The following is a 14162-nucleotide window of genomic DNA, read 5'->3' on the forward strand; positions in this document are numbered from 1 at the left end:
TGTCCTGCCCCTGTCCTGCCCCTGCCCCTGCCCCTGCCCCTGCCTTACCCCTGCCCCTGTCCTAACCTGCCCCTGCCCCTGCCCTAACCCTGCCCCTGCCCCTGCCTTACCCCTGCCCCTGCCCCTGCCCTAACCCTGCCCCTGCCCCTGCCTTACCCCTACCCCTGTCCTGTCCCTGCCCCTGTCCTGCCCCTGTCCTGCCCCTGCCCCTGCCCCTGCCCCTGCCTTACCCCTGCCCCTGTCCTAACCTGCCCCTGCCCCTGCCTTACCCCTGCCCCTGTCCTAACCTGCCCCTGCCCCTGCCCCTGCCCCTGCCCCTGCCCCTGCCCCTGCCCTAACCCTGGAGGAGCGAGTGAACAGATGATGGAACAAACCGACAGATAAACCATTGATGAACAGGCAAAGAACAAAGAAAACAGGAGAATATTTCTGCTGAGGGAAATGATTACTGATGGAAGCAGTAAAACTGACAGAAGTGAGCAGAAGATCCGGGTCAGAATCCTGAATCCTGACCCAGGGAAGATGAGGAGGTTAGAACAGCCTCTGAAACAGTTCTAAAGGTTCTGAAAAGGTTCCTCAGGACTCAGAGGTGAGCTGAGGTCTGAGGCTGTGTTTGTGTTTCAGGATGCAGCTGAACGATCAGTGGACCATCATGAACAGCAGCAGCTCGGAGCTGGACGGCAAGCACTCCAACAGGCGGCAGGTAACGGACACCTGAGGCGCTGACAGGTTCCCCGTCAGCTGGGCGCTCACAGGACGCTCTGAGGAGTTAAATCGTGTTAATCTGGAGTTAAACTGTCGGATCAAAGGGAGTCTAATCTGCAGCATCTGTCGGCTCCACTGATCTGCTGAACTGTGAGCAGAAAGAAAACAAGGTGGCACAGATCTGAAACCGTGTTTATCTGAGGAAATCTGATGTTTCTCAGATTACACCTCCAACATTTACAGATCCTGCTTCAGAAGCAGGACGTTTGCTCTTTATTCTTCATTTATTTACTCTTCATTTATTTATTCTTAACCCTTTAACCCTTTGTGCGGTCTTAACATTCTGTTTATTCTCCTACGGGTCAAAAATGGCCAAAATAAAGCAACTTAATTGAATTTTAAATCCAAAATCTATTTAGTATGATGAAACCAGCTGTTATTTATCTATTCAACTCAACTCAACACATTTTTATCATGTATTTTTTGTTACACAATACAAAAAGACAATCACCAGCTTTCAGGATTACACTTTTTTTTTTTTTTACTGTCAGTCGGACCAACAGTTTTCTTGTTTTCTCAGTTTTCTTTCACATAATAAAGGTTCATTATTGCTATTATATAAATGTGAAGTAATTACTTCTGAATTAATTATATTGAAAGGGAAAAAAACTGTGAACTTTTTTCTGGTGTTTAAATGTTTTTATAATTCACGGGTCAAAAATGACCCATAAGACAATCTTTGTACCCTAGTGGTGTACAGCCCACATGGAAACATAAACAAAAATAAACTTTTTCTAATGATGGGGTCCCTTTAGGAAAAGGCATAAAAGATAGTTTAAGGTGTTTTTTCTACAGCTAAACGTGGTGGTGGCTCACTTTTGACCCACAAGACAACAGGAGGGTTTATTCTTAATTTATTTATTCTTAATTTATTTGTTCTTAATTTCTTTATTCTTAATTTATTTACTCTTAATGTATGTGTTGGTCAGGCTGTGGAACATTGACGTGTCTTTGTGTTCAGAGGTGCTGCCGCTTCCTGCTGTGGGCGCTCGTCACGTTAGTCGTCACAGCCGCCGCCGGGACAGCAGCTGTCGTCTGTCACCTGTACCTGAACCATTATCCTCTGCCCTTCGTTAGCAGGTAACTCACCTCAGATCAAATTAAATTTGATTTAATTTGACTCACCTCAGTCCCACCCAAACCCTCCATGTTGGTCCTCAGACGGGAGATGTGAACGCAGCCGCAGGGAGTTGTTTTGGGAACCTTCGAGTTCACGAGATCAGCAGTCAGTTTTATCCACAAAAGAACAGAAAAACCACAAATAAAATTCAATTCAGTTTATTTATAAAGCGCCAAATCACAATAAAAAGTCACCTCAAGGCACTTCAGTGATACTGTCCAATTCAAGCCAAGTAGTCCAATTCATTGTAATCATAATCCAAGCAAATCCAATTAATTAGATTAGAAAAAAACACAGAAAAAAAACAAAATAAAACAGGAAATGAAATAGAAAAACAAATCTTCCACTACTGCTCTCCCATTTGGGGTTCCACAGGGTTCAGTGCTGGGCCCGCTTTTATTTTCTTTGTATCTTCTCCCACTGGGTTCCATTCTCAGGAAGCACGGCATTTTATTCCACTGTTATGCTGATGACAGCCAGATGTATGTACCGCTTAAAAAGACTGTATAGAGGATGTCAAGGCCTGGATGGCTCTAAACTTTTTAAATTTGAATGAAAAAAAGACTGAAGTAATGTTTTTCGGTGGCAACTCTGTGACCCCCTCCGTCGATTTGGGTTTCTTAGCACAGTATGCCAAACCCATACTCAATGATCTGGGGGTAAGCTATGCAATGACCTTCCTTTGGACATAAAACAGGCCTCTTCACTTGTTGCTTTTAAATCCCTTCTTAAGACCCATCTTTTTTCTTTGGCTTTTGGCACAATCTGAGATGTTTGACCTCGTTTTATTGTGTTTACATTTTAATTACTTTAGTACTGCTTTTATACTTGACCCTTTTTTTTTATGATTGTATTTTATGATTGTGTATAGCACTTTGGTCCTGTGGGTGTATAAAGTGCTTTTAAATAAAGTTGGTATGGTATGGTAAAAGTAGACTCGGATCTGAAGTTCGACAGCCAGATTAAAGCTGTGGTGAAAGCAAGTTTTTTTTCCAGTTAAGGCAGTTGGCAAAAATAAAACCTTTTCTCCAGAGACCGCACCTTGAAGCAGTAGTTCACGTCTTTGTGACCACACGGCTGGATTACTGCAACGCACCATATATGGGGGTTAGTGGGTCCTCCATCGCACGTCTCCAACTTGTACAAAACGCAGCTGCGCGTCTTTTAACTGGCACAAGAAAGTTTGAGCACATTTCACCGTTTTTAGCCTCACTCCACTGGCTACCTGTCCATTTTAGAATTTATTTTAAAATTCTTTTATTTGCTTTTAAATCCCTAAATGCTCTTGCCCCAGGGTACCTCTCTGAACTCCTGCAGCCCTACACACCGAGCCGATCCCTCAGGTCAGCTGACCAGCTGCTCCTGAGGGTTCCCAGAACCAGGCTGAAGCTCAGAGGGGACCGGATGAATGAACTGCCGCTGCACATGAGACAGGCCTCCTCACTGTCTAATTTTAAAACTCTTCTTAAAACGCACCTCTTATCCTTGGCTTTTAATGCCACGTAGGCTGTTGATTTTATGTTCACAGATATTTTATTTGGGGTGGGGTGGACAGTCTATTTATTTATTATGTTTTATTGTATTTATTTTATTGTACAGCACTTTGGAAACCTTTGTGTTTTTTAAACTTATTTAAACTAAGCTTTATAAATAAAGTGGATTGGATTGGATTGGATTTATTTAAAAAAAAATTCAAAATGTGGCTTGTAACCCAACTTGTGGTTAGGCGTGCAGTCCTGTGACAAGGCCTGGTCCTGTTACTTAAGGGTTAGAGTTAGGGTTAGGGGTTAGGGTAAAGCTGCCCGTCTTTTCATCTGTCTGACAGCGCATTAATCTGGTTTTCATGGTAACAGGAGTCAAGGCTCCCCACCTGCCATTTCAACCAATCCCAAAGAGTCTGGTGCCCTGGTGACGATATCACGCGTCCTGGACGGAGAACCGGTCAGCATCTTCCTGGACCCGAACTGCCCGGACTTCAGCGAGCACTTCCTGCGCTGGGAGGCGCTGCAGGACTCCCTGCTGCGGTCGCTGACCAATCACAACGCAGACAACTGGCAGGAGCGGGGGCTGGTCCAGACGCTGGGGGGGGAGCTGAAGGCGTTAACGGGCCAATCCCACAACCTGAGGCTGGAAGCCGATTCGCTGAAAAGAGGTCAAGGGGTTCTGGACCAACGAATAGACAGACTGCAGAGCGAGCAGAACCGGGTCGTCCAGGTAGGACTGACACCCAGATCTGGGACGGGTTAGGGTTAGTGATGATGAAATGATGAAAACATGGCTAACACCTCATCTAATGGTTGGTTTCTCCCTGCACCTGTGCAGATGTTAACTGACGGTCACACAGGTGTGCTGAAGCTGGCCGAAGGTTTCAGCGATGCAATGCTGAGCCTGCAGAGGGAGACGGAAAGCCTGAGGAAGCTGAGGAGCGAACTGAGCCAAGACAGCTCACGGACAGGTAACACCTTTAAATACAAGTTTCCCCAGAGTGCACCCCCCAAACTCAAGGTGAGGGGTACCTTTAACCGGCCATAAAAACTATGAAACACACATCTGTGGTCAGAACAAACTTCTGCTGCTCACAGCTACACAATTCATAAAATCCAACTTAGTTTGTACACAGCGATTGTTAGTTAGAGGCTCTGTTTTTTAGTCTTCTCAACAGAGTGGTGTTGCCTGCTCCCTGAAAGAAATGGGAGTCACCATAGCAACCAGTGAATCAGCAGAAATATTCATCATGGCCGCCCTTATAGGCCCTGTATAATTCAATTCAATTCAGTTCATTTATATAGCCCCAAATCACAACAAATGTCATCTCAAGGCACTTCAATGATACGGTCCAATTCATTGTAATTATAATCCAATCAAAACCAATTAATCAAATTAAAAATTAATCCAATTCATACATACAGAACCAATTTAAAAACAATTTCCTAGCTTAGGAAACCAACAGATTGCAGCTGGTTCCACAGAGCGGGGCCTGATAACTGAAGGCTCTGCCTCCCAAACTGGCAGCTGGTTCCACAGAGAGGGGCCTGATAACTGAAGGCTCTGCCTCCCAAACTGGCAGCTGGTTCCACAGAGAGAGGGGCCTGATAACTGAAGGCTCTGCCTCTCAAACTGGAAGCTGGTTCCACAGAGAGAGGGGCCTGATAACTGAAGGCTCTTCCTCCCAAACTGGCAGCTGGTTCCACAGAGAGGGGCCTGATAACTGAAGGCTCTGCCTCCCAAACTGGCAGCTGGTTCCACAGAGAGGGGCCTGATAACTGAAGGCTCTGCCTCCCAAACTGGCAGCTGGTTCCACAGAGAGGGGCCTGATAACTGAAGGCTCTGCCTCCCAAACTGGCAGCTGGTTCCACAGAGAGAGGGGCCTGATAACTGAAGGCTCTGCCTCTCAAACTGGCAGCTGGTTCCACAGAGAGGGGCCTGATAACTGAAGGCTCTGCCTCTCAAACTGGCAGCTGGTTTCACAGAGAGGGGCCTGATAACTGAAGGCTCTGCCTCCCAAACTGGCAGCTGGTTCCACAGAGAGAGGGGCCTGATAACTGAAGGCTCTGCCTCTCAAACTGGAAGCTGGTTCCACAGAGAGAGGGGCCTGATAACTGAAGGCTCTGCCTCCCAAACTGACAGCTGGTTCCTCAGAGAGGGGCCTGATAACTGAAGGCTCTGCCTCCCAAACTGGCAGCTGGTTCCACAGAGAGGGGCCTGATAACTGAAGGCTCTGCCTCCCAAACTGGCAGCTGGTTCCACAGAGAGGGGCCTGATAACTGAAGGCTCTGCCTCCCAAACTGGCAGCTGGTTCCTCAGAGAGGGGCCTGATAACTGAAGGCTCTGCCTCCCAAACTGGCAGCTGGTTCCACAGAGAGGGGCCTGATAACAGAAGGCTCTGCCTCCCAAACTGGCAGCTGGTTCCACAGAGAGGGGCCTGATAACAGAAGGCTCTGCCTCCCAAACTGGCAGCTGGTTCCACAGAGAGGGGCCTGATAACTGAAGGCTCTGCCTCCCAAACTGGCAGCTGGTTCCTCAGAGAGGGGCCTGATAACTGAAGGCTCTGCCTCCCAAACTGGCAGCTGGTTCCACAGAGAGGGGCCTGATAACTGAAGGCTCTGCCTCCCAAACTGGCAGCTGGTTCCACAGAGAGGGGCCTGATAACTGAAGGCTCTGCCTCCCAAACTGGTAGCTGGTTCCACAGAGAGAGGGGCCTGATAACTGAAGGCTCTGCCTCTCAAACTGGCAGCTGGTTCCACAGAGAGGGGCCTGATAACTGAAGGCTCTGCCTCTCAAACTGGCAGCTGGTTTCACAGAGAGGGGCCTGATAACTGAAGGCTCTGCCTCCCAAACTGGCAGCTGGTTCCACAGAGAGAGGGGCCTGATAACTGAAGGCTCTGCCTCTCAAACTGGAAGCTGGTTCCACAGAGAGAGGGGCCTGATAACTGAAGGCTCTGCCTCCCAAACTGACAGCTGGTTCCTCAGAGAGGGGCCTGATAACTGAAGGCTCTGCCTCCCAAACTGGCAGCTGGTTCCACAGAGAGGGGCCTGATAACTGAAGGCTCTGCCTCCCAAACTGGCAGCTGGTTCCACAGAGAGGGGCCTGATAACTGAAGGCTCTGCCTCCCAAACTGGCAGCTGGTTCCTCAGAGAGGGGCCTGATAACTGAAGGCTCTGCCTCCCAAACTGGCAGCTGGTTCCACAGAGAGGGACCTGATAACTGAAGGCTCTGCCTCCCAAACTGGCAGCTGGTTCCACAGAGAGGGGCCTGATAACTGAAGGCTCTGCCTCCCAAACTGGTAGCTGGTTCCTCAGAGAGGGGCCTGATAACTGAAGGCTCTGCCTCCCAAACTGGCAGCTGGTTCCACAGAGAGGGGCCTGATAACTGAAGGCTCTACCTTTCATACTGGCAGCTGGTTCCACAGAGAGGGGCCTGATAACTGAAGGCTCTGCCTCCCAAACTGGCAGCTGGTTCCACAGAGAGGGGCCTGATAACTGAAGGCTCTGCCTCCCAAACTGGCAGCTGGTTCCACAGAGAGGGGCCTGATAACTGAAGGCTCTGAAAAAAACCAGAAAAACCACAAAATAAAACAGGAAATAAAACAGAAAAACAAAATAAATCAGGAAATAAAACAGAATCAGCAGAAATATTCATCATGGCCGCCCCTGTAGGTCCTGTATAATTCAATTCAATTCAGTTAATTTATATAGCCCCAAATCACAACAAATGTCATCTCAAGGCACTTCAATGATACAGTCCAAATCATTGTAATCATAATCCTGAGTTTTGTCTGTGTTAATAAATGTTTGGTGTAAACAGAGTAATGGGATTACTGTGACTGATGATATCAGCTTCTGGTTGTTACCATGACTACCAGGTGTATATCGATGTGTCTTTTAGCACTGAAGCCCAAAGACTGCAGCGACGTGAGGGAGTCCGGTGTCTCTGAGGACGGGGTTTATTCCGTGTACCCGCCTCACAACCCCGACGGCTTCATGGTTTACTGCGACATGACGACAGACGGAGGAGGCTGGACGGTACGAACACAGAACCCTCACAGACTGCTATTATTACAGTTTACTGATCATACTTTAGAAAAGGTTGTGGCCCAGTAGCTTTAAGCTAACCCTACAGAAAGTAGCTCATCTTAGAGTCTTCCTGAGGGAGATGTTCTGTTCTGCTGATGTTGGACCGGACCAGATACCGGGTGGGTGTATCAGGGTCTGCTTTGGAGTGGTTCAGCTCATATCTATCTGCCTCTAAGTACAGCTCCTCTTCCACTTCTCTCTCCTACGGTGTCCCACAGGGTTCAGTTCTGGGGCCTTTATCCTTCCTGTTATATCTGCTGCCTCTTTAAGGAAATATCCTCTCACTATGCAGATGACACTCAGCTGTATTTCTCTTTAACATGTTTCTCAGCTGCAGCTCCTCTTTCCTACGGTATCCCACAGGGTTCAGTTCTGGGGTCTTTATCTTTCCTGTTACATCTGCTGCCTCTTTAAGGACATATCTTCCTACTATGCAGATGCCACTCAGCTGTATTTCTCTTTAAGACCCTTTCTCAGCTGCTCAGACTCTGTTAAAAGTTGGATGTCTGACAGCTTTCTCCACCTTAAAGCAGAGGAAACAGAGCCTGAGCCCCACAGATCTGTGTCTCAGCTCATGGAGACTCTGGGTCCTCCTGCTTTTTCTCTTTCCTACGGTGTCCCACAGGGTTCAGTTCTGGGGCCTTTATTGTTCCTGTTACATCTGCTCCCTCTTTAAGGATGAATCCTCCCACTATGCAGATGACACTCAGCTGTATTTCTCTTTAAGATGTTTCTCAGCTGCAGCTCCTCTTTCCTACGGTGTCCCACAGGGTTCAGTTCTGGGGCCTTTATCCTTCCTGTTATATCTGCTGCCTCTTTAAGGAAATATCCTCTCACTATGCAGATGACATTCAGCTGTATTTCTCTTTAACATGTTTCTCAGCTGCAGCTCCTCTTTCCTACGGTGTCCCACAGGGTTCAGTTCTGGGGCCTTTATTGTTCCTGTTACATCTGCTCCCTCTTTAAGGATGAATCCTCCCACTATGTAGATGACACTCAGCTGTATTTCTCTTTAAGATGTTTCTCAGCTGCTCAGACTCTGTTAAAAGTTGGATGTCTGACAGTTGGATGTCCTTACATGTCCCACCGTCATCCCCAGAGTCCACTTTAAGATCCTGCTTTGGACCTTTAGAGCTCTGCATGGACACATCAGAGAACTTTTCCATCCATCCCCAGCAGGGCCCTGACGTCATGTGATCAGGTCCCTGAGGTCATGTGATCAGGGCCTGAGATTTGTGGACTGGGAGGGTATAAGATTTAAAATTTGTTAGCTTTTTCTTGCAAAGCACTTTCTGATATTTATCCTGATGAAATATTGCTGACCTAAATGTTCTAACTCCCTGCTGAACATCGGAGGAACTGTGGCGTGTTAATACTTAATGAAGTTTGTCAGCCTGAGCTCATCAGACAGCTGCTTCACTACTTAGCATTAATTAGCTTAACGAGCAAACCAGGAGTCCTGCTTTAACGTCCCCATATATTTTAACTTTGCAACTTTGTCTGTGGTGGAGGTGTCCATCTGTTTCCAGTCACACTGTGCACCAAGAAGTCCAATGACAGCAGTTTCCTGGTTGGACAGCTGAACAACATGAATGTGTGTGTGTGCTGCAGGTGATCCAGAGGAGGGAAGACGGCTCGGTGAACTTCTTCAGGGGCTGGGAGGCCTACAGGGACGGCTTTGGGACAACAACGGGGGAGCACTGGCTGGGTGTGACTCACACAAACACACATGTTTGTTCTTCTGAAGACAATTAGCCCCAGAATGTCATTAAATGTCTTCATGTCCTGCTCCATGTTCCTGTTTTGGTTCCTGTGTGTTTTCTGTATTTTGGTTCCTGTCTTTTGGTTCCTGTGTGTCAGTTTCTGTGTGTTTTCTGTATTTTGGTTCCTGTCTTTTGGTTCCTGTGTGTTTTCTGTATTTTGGTTCCTGTCTTTTGGTTCCTGTTTTGGTTCCTGTGTGTTTTCTGTCTTTTGGTTCCTGTCTTTTGGTTCCTGTTTTGGTTCCTGTGTGTTTTCTGTCTTTTGGTTCCTGTCTTTTGGTTCCTGTTTTGGTTCCTGTGTGTTTTCTGTAATTTGGTTCCTGTCTTTTGGTTCCTGTGTGTTTTCTGTATTTTGGTTCCTGTGTGTCGGTTTCTGTCGGTTTCTGTCTTTTCTAAACACAAATCTTGACACTTAATTTCTTTAGAAGTTACCATTTTGTTAACGGTTCCATTGTGGTACATGTTTTTATTTAATTAAGTGTCCTCACTTTGTTGAGTGTCCTGATTTTAATAAATGTCCTCATTAAGTAGTGTTTTCACTTCGTCAAATGTCCTCACTTTGTTGGATGTCCTCATCTCTTTGATCCCACAGGGGGTAGCCACAAAGTAAAAGATAAAAATAGTATAATCATGATAATAATGGTTACACTAAGAATGAATAATGACAGGCTAAATAAAATATATAGAAGTATGAGACTAAAACCCTGTGGGTGTATCTGTGTCTCAGGTCTGCAGAGGATCTCCTCCCTCACCAGGTCGGGTGGGATCGAGTTGCGTATCGACATGGCCGACTTCGACAACGCCACAGCTTTCGCTCAATACTCTGATTTTTCTGTTGGTCGGGACTCGGTGAACCCAGAGGAGGATGGATACCCGCTTATCGTGGACGGTTTCTCTGGAACTGCAGGTACCGTACAGCACCAATTCAATTACATTTTATTTATAAAGCGCCAAATACTTTCCGGCACCAATTAAATTCAATTCAATTTTATTTACATAGCGCCAAATACAGTACGGCTTCAATTCAATTCAATTCAATTTTATTTACATAGCGCAAAATACCGTACGGCACCAATTCAATTCAATTCAATTTTGTGTACATAACGCCAAATACAGTACATCACCAATTCAGTTCAATTCAATTTTATTTACATAGCGCCAAATGCAGTAAGGCACCAATTCAATTCAATTAATTTTTATTTATATAGCCCCAAATACTGTACGGCACCAATTCAATTAAATTAATTTTTATTTATATAGCTCCAAATACAGTACGGCACCAATTCAATTCAATTTTATTTACACAGCGCCAAATACAGTACGGCACCAATTCAATTTTATTTACATAGCTCCAAATACAGTACGGCACCAATTCATTTTTATTTACATAGCGCCAAATACAGTACGGCATTAATTCAATTCAGTTCAATTCATTTTTATTTATATAGCGCCAAATACCGTACAGCACCAATTCAATTCAATTCAATTCAATTTTATTTACATAGCGCCAAATGTATAAATATAGCACCTGTGTGTGTGTATGTATGTTTATTTATATATTGTATATATATATATATATATATATATATATATATATATATATTTATAATTTATATATATAGTTGCACATTTCACTTTAATTTTTATGCACAGTTAAATTTGTTTTGTTAGTTAAATCATTTTTGTTGTTTTTTTATGCACAATTTTTCTACTTTATCTTCTTTTTTGGTTTTCATTCACCCTTCTCAATTTATTTAATGCTGTTGGCGACGCCTCGTCACCAAGAATTTCCATATATATACCCAGTATCTCTCTGTACAAATGACAATAAATCTTGAATTGAATTAAAATACAGTACGGCACCACACACACAACCCTGCAGAACATGCCTCAGAACCAACCCGGTGTTTCTTTTCTCCTCCAGGGGACTCTCTCCTCAAGCACTCTGGGATGCAGTTCACCACCAAAGACCGGGACCAGGACCAGTCGGAGAACAACTGTGCAGCCTATTACCAGGGGGCCTGGTGGTACCGGAACTGCCACACCTCCAACCTGAACGGGCAGTACCTGAGGGGAGGCCACGCCTCCTACGCTGACGGCGTGGAGTGGTCCAGCTGGACCGGCTGGCAGTACTCGCTGCGATTCACCGAGATGAAGATCCGACCCAGAAAATCTGAGTCCTGAAGCTGAGCCCCGACCTCTGACCCCCGACCTGTCCTGACCCTGTGGGCAGTTCTCTGGATTTATAAAATGTTCTGATCTGCAGCCTGTGTTCTAACCAACACTGTATTGTATAGATAAGCAACAGGTGATGGCAGAGTTGACTATTTTCACAATAAAGATTTCTCACTGAAGTGTCCATCATCTATCTGACACCAAACATACATTATATGTTGATATATTTTGCCTGAAATATCTTAATTTGCCTGAAATATCTTAAAATTATTTTACTGTTTTTTTTTTTAATGCTAGTTTGAAAATGTAGCACTCTGATGTCATTAAATTGATGTAAAGTGCTTTATAAATAAAATATATTATTATTATTATTATTATTATTATATGAGTAATGGAAGATTATGCTGTTGGAAAGTTTTTTTTTTTTTAACTTTGTTTATTGAACATTTTAAACGTAACAAGACAGACATTGTTGGGATAGAATAAAAGTATAAATACAATCAGTAGCAGCAACAATTCTGTCAACCCCCAACCCACCCTGACCGCCCATAGGCCAACAAAAGAGAAAATAAAATAAAATACAATAAAAAAAGGGATAAATGATTAAGAATATTAGTTTAAATAAATAAGTACAGATACATAGAAAATCTAAGCTTACAGGTTTGTCATATATTTAAATATCCTCAGTGTCAGAATGCTGTTGGAAAGTTTAAGCTATTTTTCCACATTTAATCATTTTTTTTTAATGAACAGTTAAATAAAATCACGCCGATCCCACCGACAGCGGGGACTCCTCGGGTTAATGGAGGAATATCAGCCAAAGTTCCTCAGAAAAACGCTGCAGGGTTGAATTTGTCAAAAAGTTAACGAGCTTCTGAACGGGCCGGCGATTCGCGGCAGAGCTGCTGGAGCGCGTAGCCCTGACGTAGAGTTCCTGCGGCGACGTGATGACGAACTTCAGACACGACGTAACAAAAAAAAAAAAAGCTCTCTGTGATTCGCGGGAAAAATTAAAAAATGGCGACTGTGGAAGTTTGAAGTTCAGCGGCGCGAAACGGAGCCAGAAACACAGAGAGAGAGACCGGAGACCCGGAGGTCCGGAGACACAGACTGTCGGTCCCGGTTCAGCCCAGCTCCGTCTGTCCGTCTCCGGTCAGACTCTGTGCGGTTCCGAGAAGGGAGGACCGGGGCGGAGGAGGAACACGGTCCGCATCAGAGGTGAGGCGGCTCGGGTTCGGCTGGTTTAACGCATCGCTTTAACATCCCGGGCCAACACCGGGGAACCGGACCGGGTTAAGAAAGGTGGGGAACGGTTTATTCGGCAGCCGAACCGCTTCGTTCTGGGTGTTTCAGAGTGTTTCATGGGGACCGTTACAGAGAAATCTGCATTATTACCGTTAATGACACCGATTCATGAGCCGTTAACGGCCTGTAACCGGATACCGGGACTTTACAGGGTGCGGTGTGACCGGGCAGGGTGCGGTGTGACCGGGCAGGGTGCGCTCTGACCGGGCAGGGTGCGCTGTGACCGGGCAGGGTGCGGTGGTTAGGGTGGTGAGCTGGGAGTTAACGGTATGTGATGGAGAGCCGAACTGCGCATGCTCCGAGGTGTCAGAAACCCCCTGACAGCTCAGAAGCGGAACGCAGCCTCATTTCTGTCATCCTGCTCCAGGGGTTAGGTGAGGTGAGGGGGTTAGGAGTTAGGGGTTAGGTGAGGTGAGGGGGTTAGGAGTTAGGGGTTAGGTGAGGTGAGGGGGTTAGGAGTTAGGGGTTAGGTGAGGTGAGGAGAGAGAAGGAGGTGAGGAGAAGAGAGGAGAGGAGAGGAGAGATGAGGAGGGGAGGAAGGGAGTAAGGGAGGAGAGAGAAGGAGGTGAGGAGAGGAGAAGAGAGGAGAGGAGAGATGAGGAGGGGAGGAAGGGAGTAAGGGAGGAGAGAGAAGGAGGTGAGGAGAAGAGAGGAGAGGAGAGGAGAGATGAGGAGGGGAGGAAGGGAGTAAGGGAGGAGAGAGAAGGAGGTGAGGAGAGGAGAAGAGAGGAGAGGAGAGATGAGGAGGGGAGGAAGGGAGTAAGGGAGGAGAGAGAAGGAGGTGAGGAGAGGAGAAGAGAGGAGAGGAGAGATGAGGAGGGGAGTATGGGAGGAAGTGAGGAGGTGAGGAAGGGTAGAAGTGAAGAGGGGAGGAGGGGAGGAGATGAGGAAGTGAGGAGGTGAGGAGGGGAGGAGGTGAGGAAGGGAGGAGGTGAGCAGGGAAGGAAGTGGGGAAGAAGGGAGGAGGAAGTGAGGAAGGGAAGAAGTGAGGAGGGGAGGAGGTGAGGAAGTGGGGAGGAAGGGAAGAAGTGAGGAGGTGAGGAAGTGGGGAGGAAGGGAAGAAGTGAGGAGGTGAGGAAGGGAGGAGGTGAGGAAGTAGGTGAGCAAGGAAGGAAGTGGGGAAGAAGGGAGGAGGAAGTGAGGAAGGGAAGAAGTGAGGAGGTGAGGAAGGGAGGAGGTGAGCAAGGAAGGAAGTGGGGAAGAAGGGAGGAGGAAGTGAGGAAGGGAAGAAGTGAGGAGGTGAGGAAGGGAGGAGGTGAGCAAGGAAGGAAGTGGGGAAGAAGGGAGGAGGAAGTGAGGAAGGGAAGAAGTGAGGAGGGGAGGAGGTGAGGAAGGGAGGAGGTGAGGTGAGGAGGGGAGGAGGTGAGGAAGGGAGGAGGTGAGCAGGGAAGGAAGTGGGGAAGAAGGGAGGAGGAAGTGAGGAAGGGAAGAAGTGAGGAGGTGAGGAAGTGGGGAGGAAGGGA

General features: G+C 46.6%; 2 protein-coding genes across 2 annotated transcripts in view; both read left to right on the plus strand.

Annotated features, from left to right (window-relative positions):
* Nucleotides 1-441: 441 nt before the first annotated feature.
* LOC142382697 (fibrinogen C domain-containing protein 1-like) lies at nt 442-11403 on the plus strand. The gene is made up of 9 exons (XM_075468819.1): nt 442-530; nt 625-703; nt 1727-1845; nt 3739-4099; nt 4208-4340; nt 7272-7408; nt 9071-9167; nt 9947-10126; nt 11144-11403. The coding sequence occupies exons 1-9, from the start codon at nt 442-444 to the stop codon at nt 11401-11403; spliced, it is 1455 nt and encodes a 484-aa protein (XP_075324934.1).
* Nucleotides 11404-12360: 957 nt separating this feature from the next.
* The window catches only part of phf19 (PHD finger protein 19), a 41816-nt gene continuing 40014 nt past the window's right edge, over nt 12361-14162 (plus strand). Inside the window, exon 1 of the mRNA XM_075468875.1 lies at nt 12361-12612. The gene's annotated coding sequence lies outside the window, so the exon portion shown is untranslated. The remainder of the gene's footprint in view (nt 12613-14162) is intronic.

The sequence above is a fragment of the Odontesthes bonariensis genome, chromosome 6, assembly GCF_027942865.1.
Source record: "Odontesthes bonariensis isolate fOdoBon6 chromosome 6, fOdoBon6.hap1, whole genome shotgun sequence".
Classification (NCBI taxonomy): domain Eukaryota; kingdom Metazoa; phylum Chordata; class Actinopteri; order Atheriniformes; family Atherinopsidae; genus Odontesthes; species Odontesthes bonariensis.

What these genes read in the sequence shown, in the direction of transcription:
- LOC142382697 (XM_075468819.1), top strand. Translation starts at nt 442, where the DNA reads ATGATTACTGATGGAAGCAGTAAAACTGACAGAAGTGAGCAGAAGATC. An exon ending in AGCAGAACCGGGTCGTCCAG is followed by an intron (nt 4,100 to 4,207) that starts GTAGGACTGACA and finishes GCACCTGTGCAG; the next exon opens with ATGTTAACTGACGGTCACAC. An exon ending in AACGGGGGAGCACTGGCTGG is followed by an intron (nt 9,168 to 9,946) that starts GTGTGACTCACA and finishes TCTGTGTCTCAG; the next exon opens with GTCTGCAGAGGATCTCCTCC.